A 14,106-nucleotide genomic window follows, 5' to 3' on the forward strand; every position below is an offset into this window, starting at 1 on the left:
TTTTATTTTATTAATTTTTTTATTGCATTATTTTTTTCTATTTTTTCATTAATTTCTCTTCCAACATGCGAAAAACATCCAAAGCATTCACTCACATACCTAAAATTCTATTTGCACTACAAAAGCCTCCACACAGTTAGTGCTGCAAAAAACTGTGCAAAAAACACTTACTTGATTGCAATCACTCACTTTGCAAATGTTGCAATTCAATTGCTTGCCTGCTGCAACTTTACCAGTGACCAGGCGTTGGTGGGTGTACAGGGCGTATGATTAATCTACACTTCAAAAAGTGAATTGTTGCTAATTGAGTTTTTTCGGTGCTGTAAATAAGCTAACAATGCCGATAGCAAGTAAACGAATTGCAGCAGAAAATTGTTGCCCCAGGCAGCAAAAACTTGCCGATGCCAACAATGAATCAAGCTAGCAAAACGTAATTTATAAATGTACGCACAGTGACTGTGGGCAACCAAACAGGCTGTGCGATGAAACAAACAAATAAATAACAGCTTGAAGGTGTAGTGTAAATAGTGAAGAATGATTTATTTTAAGGTGAGTGCGACGCAAGAGCACAACGCTCGATGTCAGGATGCCTGCTTGTAGTTGCGTATACGCCACGGTGTACCCCACCACAGCTACAGCGTACACAATGTGCGTGGATGCGCACTTGTGCCAGCAACATGTGTCACTCACTTTGACATGTAGATGGCCATGTAGCCAGCGTTGAGAGTAGGACAAGTTTTGTAAACACAATGGAGTAACTAACGAAATGAGCAGGCAACAACAATGCGCCCAAGTAAAGAAATAAACAAGCGCCTTTCAAACGAGAAAGAATAACAGCAGCAGCGCCGCCAGCCAACCGCAACATTTTAAATTAGCCAGAGTTTGTAGGCGAAACAATAACAAAAAAAAACAAAAAAAACTACAGCGAGTAGATCGCATTTTCTCGGAACTTGAGAGCGTACAAACAGCGCTCACAATGGGATACAACGGAAAAGGGCAATGCATAAAACAAGCGACAATATTTCCGTAACCAAAGCAAAGCAAAAAACACACTTACAAGAAAAACATTGCAAAAGGGTGGAAAAAAATGTGAAGGCACAAACAAGTGCACGCAAACATGCAACATAATGGCAGGCGCACAATAAAGCGAAGCGTGTGGCAAGTACTCAGCGGTTTTGTGTCAGCAGGCGAACCAAACACAAAAACAATGCAGCGAGCTGCCAAATAGAGCACGCGTGCGCGCCGGCGTCAGCCTAGGTGATTACAAGCGCATGTGTGCAATAAAAGCAATGTAAAAGAAAATAACAACAAAAAGAAAAATCGGAAATAATAACAACAACAACAAAGCAAAACACAAAAAACGCACAAGGTTTATGAAACAATGGAAAAAATCACAACAACAACAAAAGCAAAAACTAACATACGCATATATGTATACTACAAAAATAATGAAAAATAAACTGACAACAAAAACTAAACCAACAAAAACAAAAACATCAGAAATCACAACAACAACAAAAGCAAAAACTAACATACGCATATATGTATACTACAAAAATAATGAAAAATAAACTGACAACAAAAACTAAACCAACAAAAACAAAAACATCAGAAATCACAACAACAACAAAAACCAAAAACAGCAATAAACAACTCGCAACATTATGCATAGACCGTCGTGAAAAATATAAAAAAACTAACAACAACACAAAACCCCAAAAACAAACACTTAACAACATAGTGTATAAACCGACGTTAAAACAAATAGAAACTAACAACAACACACACTCAACAATAAAGTAAAAGTATAGCCTGCCGTTACATGCAAACGCCATGGCGCTGGCCATATTTCCTGTGGGAAATAAACATCCACCATTTGGTGCATCACTGCACGTGCCCCGAGCGCTTTCGCCGAACTCCAGACCCGGTGCGTCGTGTACCCGCAACTTTGACGAATTTTCCGTTTTTTCACATCTGCTTGCCACTTCCGCCATTTCTTGCATTGCACACTTTGTTGCATCCTTGAGTAGCTGCGCTACGCATCGTTGCGCTGAGCTGAGCTACATGCAACACGTACGTGCCACGTGCCGCTGTTAAGGCCGTAGCTGCTGCAAATTGCACTTACGTCAAACTTCTTGACTTAAAGGCGTATTTTACTCTTGCGATTTTAAGCAGTTTCCAACGCTCTGCCGCTGGTGACGCTGATCAAATCCTCTGCGGCAGCGGCATTCATTTTATTTTTCCCAATCACTTAACCCAGTTTCTATATTTAGCTGCGAGGCGTACAATCTAACTTTCTAAATGCATACTAAACAAGAAAAAAATTAACATCAGCTTGCACCGGAATTATATCTACCCTTCACAGGTACATTTTTCGTAACATAGAAGGGTATAAAAAAATTGTACCTTGATTTTGATCGGTCAGTTTGTTTCGTAGGTGTATGCTATAGTAATCCGATTTGAGTAATTTATTTGGCAGATTATAACGATGCCTTGGGTTATAACTGCGCCGAGTTTTATGAAATTAACTTGACAAGTAAACGACTTTTTCATATAAGGACGTGCGTTTGATCGTTCAGTTTGCATGACAGCTATATTATATAGTTATCCGATCTAATCAATTTCTACCGAGATTAAATCCATCCATTAAATATTAATCTGTACCAAATTTCATAAAGATACCTCGACAAATAAAAGAGTTTTCCATACAAGGGTTTGTGTTTGAGCGGTCAATTTGTATGGCAGCTATATGATATAGTTGCTGATATCTGCGATTTCGACATATAAGTAGTTTCTTTAAGAAAAAAGGACGTCTAGAAAAATTCAGATCGATATCTCGAAAACTGAGGGATTGCTACGCCTAGAAACAACCAGACGGATGGACGGAGTGACGAACATAAAGACGTACAAGGCTAAATCGACTCAATTTTGTGTTATCACGAAGTGACTCGTTGCTGTTTAAAGCGAGCTTATTAACCTTTTAAAGAAAATAATCCATGTTTTATAAATCGAAATTATCATATCTTTGAATACATATACTATATCATCAAGCAGCAGAAGAAAACCTTCTGTTTGGCAATGCATCTTTCGCAAATCAAAACTTCTCATAAACGGCTTTTTAAACGGGCTCCAAGAAGTCTTCATATAAAAAATTTTGCGGAAAGTTGGAAGGATGTCATAAACTTTCAAGGTCGCATCGTCGCAAAAAAATACAAACCGCTGGCATATTTAAAGGAAAGAGTAGTAGCTGCACTCGCAGTGGTCAGGACATACTTAAGTTGCTCCTAGATGTTCACTTTCCGAGCAATCCTAGCCCTGGGACGGTATCTCTAGAATCGGCTGAGGCGGACTGCGCATTCATTTTTTACCTTTAAATGAACATCACCTGGTGTGGGTGATAACGTCATTCAAATCATTGAAGTCACCTTGGATGCTAATATGCCAGCGCAACTGCAGCGAGCTATCAGGCTTTTGTTTAAATGGCTGGTATCCAACTATGCGAACTTAATTAGATTGGGATATATTCCTGTGGATTGGAGGCTGGTAAGAATATTCTTCATTCCGAAAGCCGTTAAGGGATCGCATGTGTTGTCCAAAGACTTGAGACCCACAGTTTATTGTCTTTCTTATTGAAAACGTTTGAGAAATTGATTGGTAGTATCCCAACAAATCGTCTTTCAAGGGTAAAGTATGCCTAATGAAAGGGCAAATCAGTGGGCACAGCGTTTCCCTCTTGTTATTGTTGTAGCGGCGGAATTCTTCCGAGTTGACAGTCTTCGGCTTTCGAGAAAGTCCGGGTCCGTTCCGGTTACTGTCGTGTAAGCGGTTCCGCACTCATGTCTCCTGGCTCGCTGTCCATATGCTATGGAAAGCTTCCTTTATAACGTGAGCGCATTCAAAAATATTTTGCTGGAAGCAGCAATTCGAGCTTAGCATAGGTTTGGGAGTGACTCGCACTTCTTTGCTGCAGTTCCGCGAAATCAACCTCCTTTCAACCACTAGTACTTAAACTTTAAAAGCAGCGCTTTAAATGTATTCCACAAAAATACTTAGATTACAGCAATTTCTTAGAATGTATGACAATCACACATGCTCCTCTCTTTTCTAAAGTCACCTACACTCACCTCTTTCTACTGCTCTTTAAGCGAACCATGTACACATATAAAAGCAGCGCTGCCACATCTCTGGCAGCTACTTTTGTTTTCTTATATCTTTCCTCATATTTACACCTTCATTTACCTTTATTGTCAGAATGTTCTCTTGCTCCTTGTTGCGTTACTTTCTTTTCTCACGCTGATATGAGAATGTCTCAGCTGCTTTGTTCCGTTAAATCGCATTAGAGGCGCAAGCTTGCCAATTAGGAAGAGTTTTGGGCAGCACGAAAACGTTGTACAGCTTATTTATATAAACAATACTATACATATTTATGTATTATATATATATATATATATGTATATATAAAGCGTATGTAGTCGCAAAAGTAAATGCACATACACACATATATGCCTTACCCTGATGCGCTATGCTATGCGTACATAGGATAAGTTATGCACACTCGTGTAATCAGATGCCCTGACAAGGGCTGTAGGCTGCATGGGTATGAGTGAAATTGAAGCAATCCACTGCGGGATTGTCGTTGGTGGCGGCACAGCAACAGGTGCTCTGTTACTTTAAAAGCCATTGATTTACTTTAATGTTGGCTTTGCTATTTATAGAACGCAACGAGTATCAAAAATGTATTCATAATATTTAAGGGATATTTTCTTAGCTTATTTCACCAAGAAATTGAAGGTTTTAGCGGAAATATACGCAGTGTGAAATCAAGTGCAGCTATCTTAAAATTTATTTGGATGAGGTTAGCTAAGGTCATAGGCTAAGCCGCCGAGTAAATGTAACCCGGCTGTGAACGCAGGTCTGTAGTGCTGCCCAAACTCCTAGATATGGAACAGCAGAACTTCAAAGACTATAGATTAAGCTTCTTGAGGATCAGCGCAGCTTCAAAGACTTTAAAGCCTATCGTATATTTATTAAGGCGGCTAATATCAATCCCAAATCACTCAGTTCGCTGAAAGTATAAGTTTAGAAATGTTTCAATCTCAATCTTACTAAAAGTAAACAATAAAAGCGACTCATCCTCACCTTCCTCCATAGAGTTTTAACAATTGGCGTCTGACATGATTTTTAGTAAGTAAGTGTAAGATTAATGCACAGTGGCTAGTCGGCACATTTATAATTGCAGCGAGGTGAACTTTGTTTAGAACAAGCAATTCAGAGGACAACCTACATTACGTTTTCAATTGGAAGAATCCTGCAGCCGTACAATCTCTAGTTGTTGACGAGCATTTACTGAGCTTACGTAGAGTCCATAGAGCCAGAGTTAGAACTCAAGTGAGAAATTAGGCACCTACTGGTGTCCAAACTGTTAAAATTATTGAACATGTATCCTTTGGAAGAGTGGAGCCATGTGTCGAAGTTCACGCAAATGAGGAAAGTTTTCTGAGCGCCATTCACTTGGGAGTGACCCGAAATGATACTTCTATATATGCGTATGTCCAAGAGTGTGCAATGGACGCGACAAGGACTGAGACGAGTAGGCCCTTGGTGCACCAACTTCAGTGGCCACATAAAGAAGCACAAATTCGGTGTGGGATTCGTGGTGGAAGAGAGACTCCGTCGCCGAGTACTATCATTCACTCTAGTGGATGAACGTCTAGCCACAATCCGGATCAAAGCGAAGTTCTGCAACATATCGCTGAATTGCACACATGCCCCCGCGGAAGAAAAGTTCAATGTTACCAAAGTTGTGTTTATGTGCGCTTGGAGCCCAGTGTTGCTTACTCTTAATCAACTAGGTTGCGGCTGATCGAATTTTGCCGGAAAGTGGTCTCTGTAGAGCAGATCGAAAAACCATCAACCATATTCGGATGACACGTCTCCAATGTTTTATAAATGCGTATGGTCCGAAATCCTAGCACTGACTCGAACCACTAACTTGTTGCAGCGAAGAAACACACCCGCCTCTGCGCAACAAAAAAAGGCATGTTCATAATCACAAAGAAGATTTATTGTCGAGAAGCTGCAATCACAACAAACAGCTGAACGATTTTCTGCTCGACATGCATTGCTGCTCTCTGAAAGTACTCATCAGCAACTCGGTATAAGTAGAAACTGTGGGACGGTAGTTCAAGCTCCTTGCGTAGAACTGCAACCGGAATCATTGGTTTTCGGAGAATGCAAAAGAACAGCCGGTACGATGAGGAGTGCCGTTTCGCAGTTCAGAGAAAACAGACTTCCTACCTCGCAACGTTACAATCGAGCACAACAAGTGCGGGAAAGCGAGACGCAAAAAAAAAACAAAAACGTGAGTACAAAGAGCTTGACAAGCTGGTTGGCAAGGGTTATGCTCGATAATTTTCCGACAAGATGCGAAAACGAACAGAAGGTTTCAAGAGCGGACACAGCGCACACTCTTGTAGAATCATCAGGGGTGATCTACATAGTTACTGAAATTATGGAGTGAACACTTCTCCAGCCAGCTGAATGGCAGCGAAAGCATAACACTAGGAGATGATGAACCCGATTTCCCAATCAATGACTATGGTGCAGACGTTACATTGCCTAACCATAAAGAAGTTTGAATAGCAATCTCTCCTCCGAAGAAAAACAAAGCGTCGCGGGCCGATGGATTGCCGACAGAGCTATTCCAATACGGCGGCGAAGCACTGATAAGGAGCATGCATCAGCTTCTTTGTAGACAATGATCGGACGAAAGCAGGCCCGACGTTTGGCATTTAAGTGTGCTCTGCTCACACCCCAAGCCACAGAGAGACATACCTCCTCAACATTGCATATAAATGCGAAAGAGTCTGCAAAAAAGCTCGACATATCTCGTACTGATGGAGCTGAATGCCATCCCATAACAAAAAATCATTGACGCACTTGTATTGGTGGAGATTACTTTGTTGGCAACAATATCAATATTGATGAATAAGTAAATATTTTGCGTTTTATATACAATTTTCGGGGTACTTTACCCCGACTGGGATAACTTTAAGCATTCCTAAAAAAATATTTCACCAAAACGACTAATAGTATACTTACGTATGTATGTATGCGATCACTCCATTCATGTGTGCAGTGGATTCTTCAATCTCGCTAACATGGCTGTGCAGCAGCTGGCTTGTGACTCTTGTTAATCTATTCTCAAAATTTCCCAGCCAATTTTGGCTTCTATGTGTATACTCATTCATTTTAATGCATCAACGCAATTGCTGCGGTCACCGCGCTCTTTATGCTACGCCTACTGTCGACTGACCATCACTTTCATTAGTGGAATTTCCACATAACGGTTGCACATGATTGTTATGGCCGTTTGTGGTTGTCAACAACATGGAGTGCGTGCATAATATGCGCCACTTGAGTTGGCGAAAAGTCTCTATATGGCCAGCAGAAGCATTATTATGCGTATTCGTGTATACCAAATTTGCAATATAACGGTACTCGTTTTCGAAAAATAAAAATTTCAAGTACTTTATTTGTGAAAGGTAAGGAATTTCGTTAAAGCGTACGTTTAGTAAATTTTGAAAATTTAATTTAAAACAGCGTCTATGAAGTTGGATCGCTTACTCTCTTTTATTGTCCCTAACTGTGATTATATTTTTAGAATTTGTTCCAAATACACAGCAAGTTAAGTCACTAATCTTTCTTATCAAAGCTTACTCTCGTTTATTGAAAATTTGGCTGACATCAAATGATTTGGTTGAATCCAAACATTTAAGAAAATTACTCATACGCTCTGACAGACTCATTCTCAGCTACAAATAGTTATTAGTTTTGAACATATATTATATATATGTATATTAAACATTTTCGTACTTAATTTTCAATAAATTATTCGCTTCTCTTACTATTATATTATTTTTATGTACTCTCATTTTATACCTTCCCTTCTTTTACATTCAACAGGTCTCCTCATATGGCAAAGGTGTACTCATTACTGGCTGCGAAACTCCCATCGCTTGGTATTTGGCTAAGAAACTCGACGATTTAGGTTTCACTATCTACGCTGGCTTCAGTGTGCCCATCGCTGATTCAGATGAGGCGAAAATCCTGAAGGAGGAAACTTCCGGTCGTTTGAAATTGTTGCATGTGGATGTGAGCTCGGAGAAATCAGTAAGTAAAAAGTAGTCTATGTATACTAAAATATAAACGAATTAAATAAAAAATATTATTTTAAGTAAAAATGCTTTTTTTTTTGTTTGTTTTTTGTTTGAAACTTGGCAAAGCTTTTTTAGTATAGACAACCACCAACACAGTGCTAGAAAGCTTTTAGGTAACTTTAAAGCTATCATATGTGCAGGCTCGTCCTTGGTGAACTTTTTAGTATAGACAAGCACCAAACAGTGCTAAAAAGGTTTTAATAGGTTTATCCTTAGTGCGCTTTTGAACCACTTTTATTGATTTTTTATAGTTTTTTACTTCTACCGGAAGCACTCAAAAACAGAACCAAATCGATGTAATTATTTGTTTCCGAAGTAATTCGTGCCTTTGATAGATGTAGAGGCATATGAACCTATAGGTTATTTTCAATATCGAAAATTATATCAGTGACATAGTCTCCCTTTTATATTATTTATCGACCTAAAGGCATTCTTTAAAGCTAAATGGGGCTTGAAAGCTTTCTCAAAAGGTAAATTGAACCTAAAAGCTTTCCTAAATCATTAAATTGGGTCTACAAGCCTTTTAAATCATCCACCGACCTAAAGGCTTTCCTAAGAGCTACATTGCGCTTAAGAGCTCTCTTAAAAGCAAAATAAGGCCTACTAGCTTTATTAAATTCTCTTTTTTTACTTTAACTTATTAATATTGTACAAAGTTAGCTTTAATTTCTTCACAGCTGCTAAACAAAATTTGTATTTCTTCCTTTTTCTGCTACTACTGGATAAAGAATATGAACCATTGAGTTACTCTTGCTCTCGAACACCTCCTGAGTAACATAATCAATCTTCTGCATCATGTTTCTACATAGAAACTTTATTAAAAAGCTAAAGTGGGCCTATAAGTTTTTTTAAAAATCTAAATTTCGACTACAAGCTTTATTAAAAAGCTAAATTGGGCTTAAAAGCGTTTCTAAAAAGCTAAAGTTGATATACAAGCTTTATTAAACCTTTTTTTTAACATTAATTTAATAATGATATACAACGTTAGATCGCCTTTTACTAAAACCTTTATAGAAAAGCGAAGTAGACCTAAAAGCTTTATTAAAAAACTAAGTTGGGTATTAAAGAATTTTAAATGTAAGCTTAAAATTTTATTAAAAAGTTAAATTGGGCACAAAAGCTTTATTTAAAAGCTCAATATTGCTTAAAAGCTTTTTCATTTTAATTCGTTCAAATGTACAAAATTTTATATTTTATATATTTATATAAAATTTTATATATTTATTTTCTGTCTCTTCCTTTTTCTCCCACCACATAGCTACTTGAGGCCGCTGTCTATATTTCTGAACATTTACCCGATGGTGCTTATGGCTTGTGGGCTGTGGTGCATTGTGCTCACTGGGTTGCGCTTGGAGAGTTGGAGTGGATTCCATTCGGTGTATTGCGCAAGTCATTGGATTTGAATTTGTTGGGTGAGTGCAGTCGAATAACAAGCGAAGTGAAGAATTGGAAATTTATGAAAACAAACACAAACAGCGACATCTAACGTAACATAAAAGCTGCTCATCACATAAAAGCTTTACGTAAAGCTTTAAACTTGCGCTAAAGACTAATAATTGTATAATTTCACTGCAGGTGCCGCACGTTTGACCCAGATTATGTTGCCGTTAATTCGCCGCTCAACTGGACGCGTTGTCTTCTTAACCTCAGGTGTGTACAGCATGCCTTTTAATACATATATATTAAATTTTCCGCGGAAAAGAAACCAGAACGCATATTCTTTACTAATTATCATGTCTTTCTGCTTTCTCTTACATTTCTACACAACTATAATTACAGGCCTTAGCAAAATTCCGGCACCTGTGCGCGGCATTCAAGGCGCCACCCAAGCGGCTATTGAGAGCTTCGCCGGCTGTTTGCGTCATGAAATGCGCCAACGTGGTGTCGATGTGTCTGTGGTGGCAGCCGGTGAATTTACGCCCGGCAACGGTTGGCTCAACGAGACGGAACTGCGTGAACAGGTGAGCGCAACAAGTGAACGCCTTAGAAAATTATTAGAAAGTAGCGATAATTTCAGTTAGGTGTTATGTAATGAGACCTTAAAGCAGTCGCGCCTTTTGCAACTTTTGCTCGTTGTCTAGTTTGTTATCTCAAAGAAAAATATGTTGCCGCCATTGTTGCGGCTAATATAAACGTAGCAAGTTACTTACCGGCCATTAAAGTAAGTGAGTTGCAATAGCGCATTTTTTTGCCGCCAGCGAGTACTTTCTGCCTTTACTTAACTATGTAATGGCGGGCTTACCTGCGCTTGACCAGCTGCAACTCTCTCATATATTTTATGACCTCGCCGTGCAGATGCGATGCCAAAATGGCCACCATAAACATCAACGGAGTATTAACGGTAATGTATGCGCACGTGGTATAAACGAGTGTGTTCGGGAGAGAAGGAGCATATTGAAAATTTGTGCAGTTTTTACAGTTTTTTTTTTTCATGAACACTATTTCGTGTGAAGAAAAAGGTTTTAGGCTGGCTAGATATAATATAGCATATGAGGCAGACTTTAAAATTGCGATGTTATGATAATGATAACGATCAGGACGGCTAGAGGAAGATTGGTTTCTGGAACTATGCCCCTCTAGTCGTCCATTCATAATGAATGATTTCGCCGCACTACCGGCGGGATTCAGCGGGAAGTCGAACGTAAGCTCGATGGCGTAGTGGTAAACCGACTTTAGCCACTGCATCTAATCCTTTAACCCACTCTTAAGACTGTTTCCTTATAAGGGGTTTAAGAACGTTCGTCAGCACAACCTACTTGTTGAGGCCATGGCACTTTCCTGACAGGAGACCCGGGACTTCGCGTGACCTCTTTCATAAAGACTATAAATATCTTAAGCCGCCAATACCTGTAAATACTAGTTTAATAGAGTCTATAAGTTTGGCGATTTCGATAAACATTGGTGCCGCTCCTAACAGTGTGACCTCTTGTCGAGAGCGGCTTCCTCCTCTTGCAACCTCTGCCGCTTTAAAGCAGACTGGAGATCGCTTGATCCCACTCTGTTTACATTACTGCTGATCAGCGCTATCCGCCCATTCGAGTGTGATAGAATGCTGTTCAGATTTTCGGCCCTGCATTTTTATCACCGTAGCATTGTAAGATTATCATTTCTAAGCAGATTCGCTGCCGTCACGTTTTTTTCCCCGGAATCGTTAACAATTATCGGGCATCTAGTTCCCCCATGATTCTCACAGAGACTCCACTACTGTTGCTAACGATTCCGCCTCGCACCGTAGCACTGCCTTTCCTTCTTGTTTGTAAGTTTCTGTCAACTCCCACTATATTACCATCCATTTCGTGGTGCACACGTCCTCACATTGCCCTTACTGAAAAACGATTCCGTCTTCTCTAGTAATGACCGCCCGTATTATTTTTCTAGCGGCAGAATTCACCAAACGGATAGATATTTCGGTTCCGTCCGGTTATGTTGACCCGATTGTCGTAAGATCGGAATGACCGAACGCCAGAGTCTTCATCTCTTCTCAAAGAAGTCAATTCCGACCTATATCCTCGCACGTCCTTTTCTATATTATGTTTTGTTTCGCTGCTATAGGCGTCCTCATTCAGAGCCGCTCTTCCCCTCTTGGAAAGGTAGTGACCTTTCATAGTTCCAAAGTTAACCCAGTAATGATACCAAGTCGAGAGTTGACGGACGCTCTTGTGTGTAAGACACTGCGTTCAAAGCCGACCAACATAAAAGGGAACCTACTTTGAGGCTTGTCTGGGTTTTAACGTCCCGAGGGCTTTGGCGTTAACCCAACAGCCATTTCTGTTGAGTGTCACTCCAACGTACTAGGATAGCTGAATACCAGGCCTTGCAGCTCAGTTTTAACCAAATCCAAAAACGTCATTGTAATAAGAATACGAGTCGTTCAGAGCTCGATCATTCTGACATACCAACCATTACGAACAGCACAACAATGTTCTCTCTTTATAAATGTTAGAATCTACTATTGGAATCGAAAAGACTTAACTTGTTACTTCTCTACTAAATCAGTACACTAACTAAAAAATTACTCTTTTCAGGCTAAGGCAATGTGGGCACAATTGACCTCCGAACAGAAGAAAACCTATGGCGAAGATTACTATGAAGCTGCTATGACTTCATTGGAGAAATACTCAAGAGAGGTAATAAATGCGAACTTTTCAATTAAAGTATTTAAATTCGGTTAAAATAATAGATAACAGAATACGCTATAATTCATCTAACAACTTACTCCCTACAGACCGCTGACATTCAACCCGCTCTACGCGTGCTGATCGATGCCGTCTCGCGCACCTTCCCCATGGCACGCTACACACCGGTGACTGCACGCGAAAAGATCGAAATTTTCATGGCCGAACACTTACCCACCGCACTCTACGAAATCCTCTTCGCTGAGCCCAAAAAGAAGGTGCGTCCACAAGGTGCTTTCTAAACGCCAGCACCGCATGTACGAGCAAAGGAAAAGGCAAACAGACCAAAGGACACGGCTGCAAAACTAAAGAGCGTTCACTGCACAAATTTGTATTGTTGTGATGATTGAAATAAAAAAATATGCTTAGCTTTCGGTAATAAACAGTTTATATTGGCTAAATTGAGTAAGTAGCATAGTCACACATACACATACGCAATTATTAACCATACTCTAAAGACGTAATTTTTGTACTAAAAAGAAGCATTTATTTTCACATCCTTTGCCGAATTAAATTTTTGATTCCAATAAATTTCAATTTTCCATAGTTTGAAAGCGCCAAAACGCATTTAAGTCATTGTTTAAATTATTATAATTTTTTTTATAATTTTTGCAAAATACTTTTGAACACATATTCTTGAATTGTCTCTATGCATGGATTTGCATTAAATATTTATTTATTTCACTTTATTTGTGTAGTTCTTAAGCTCATACGCAATAAGCCAAATTTTAATATACTTAAATAACTGTATTTCTTTTGAATATGTAAAGTAAAAATTGTGAGATTTTCAATAAAGGTGAACACAAAGAACGATTGGACAAAAATTTGTTTGAAAAGAAAGATTGATTTAGTAACTGACCAACTGATTTATCAGTTAAATATTTCAAATCAATAAATTTCATTAAATATTAAGGGCTTGTAGAAAGTTAATTTGTTGAGGTTGAGGTTGTGGTACTAAATTCCGGCATAGGAAATTTCAGTAAGTTCAACGTCACCAACCAGATCGATCAAGTTCTGTTAGACAGAAGACATGTCTACAGTGTTTTAGACGTGCGTGCGCCGAACGATTTTCTACTTGACTTGGAGGAGGGACGGAATTTCAAGCTACATACAACTGCAAACGAAACAATTGGTTCTTGGGAAAGGCAAAAAAAAAAAAAAAGAGCTGGTGCTTCATGGTAGAATTGGTATTAAGTGTGCTCTGCCTAATCCGCTAACTTCTAAACCGTTCAATACTAAGCGAGGCTTCAGACAAGTCTCTGCCGGTTTCGAACACTAACTCTTGACGGCAAATAGTTAGAGTTAGAGTTGATAAATGAGGTGGAATACCTAAACTTCACAAAGAAGTCTAAAGTTACAAAGCTGACTGGAAAGATTCTACACTCTTGCTACTACACAATTCAATGGTATACTGACGTTTCGGAGATACGAGATTGCTCAGTAGTCCGTAGAGGTAAGTTTAAAGTCCTTGGATCCTTAAGTCGCGCTGCAAACCACAATTAAATTATATGAATGTATGCTTTTTCGAAATTTTCGAGTCCGATAATCAAGTAAGTACTACTTCGATTGACCAGGTACTAAATATTGTAGAAGAAACTGTTTGAGATCATTCAAGAGACGCATCTCGTGTAACAGCCGCCAAATAAACGATTTTTGAACATTTAAAAAACTGCTACATTAGCTGCTTTCAAATTTTAAGAGTATGGATAAGA

At 39.1% G+C, this 14,106-nt stretch overlaps 1 protein-coding gene across 1 annotated transcript in view; it reads left to right on the forward strand.

The window, feature by feature from the left end:
• LOC108978777 (D-beta-hydroxybutyrate dehydrogenase, mitochondrial) overlaps positions 1-12,779 on the forward strand; it is an 82,116-nt gene extending 69,337 nt beyond the window's left edge. The window contains exons 4-9 of the mRNA XM_018949224.1: positions 7,966-8,172; positions 9,478-9,631; positions 9,795-9,869; positions 9,999-10,180; positions 12,245-12,346; positions 12,445-12,779. Coding sequence (XP_018804769.1) covers positions 7,966-8,172; positions 9,478-9,631; positions 9,795-9,869; positions 9,999-10,180; positions 12,245-12,346; positions 12,445-12,636 — 912 coding nt within the window. The 3' untranslated portion in view covers positions 12,637-12,779. The remainder of the gene's footprint in view (positions 1-7,965; positions 8,173-9,477; positions 9,632-9,794; positions 9,870-9,998; positions 10,181-12,244; positions 12,347-12,444) is intronic.
• The last annotated feature ends 1,327 nt before the right edge of the window (positions 12,780-14,106 follow it).

This window comes from Bactrocera latifrons, unplaced genomic scaffold (assembly GCF_001853355.1).
Source record: "Bactrocera latifrons isolate USDA-ARS-PBARC rearing strain unplaced genomic scaffold, ASM185335v1 scaffold_127, whole genome shotgun sequence".
NCBI lineage: Eukaryota > Metazoa > Arthropoda > Insecta > Diptera > Tephritidae > Bactrocera > Bactrocera latifrons.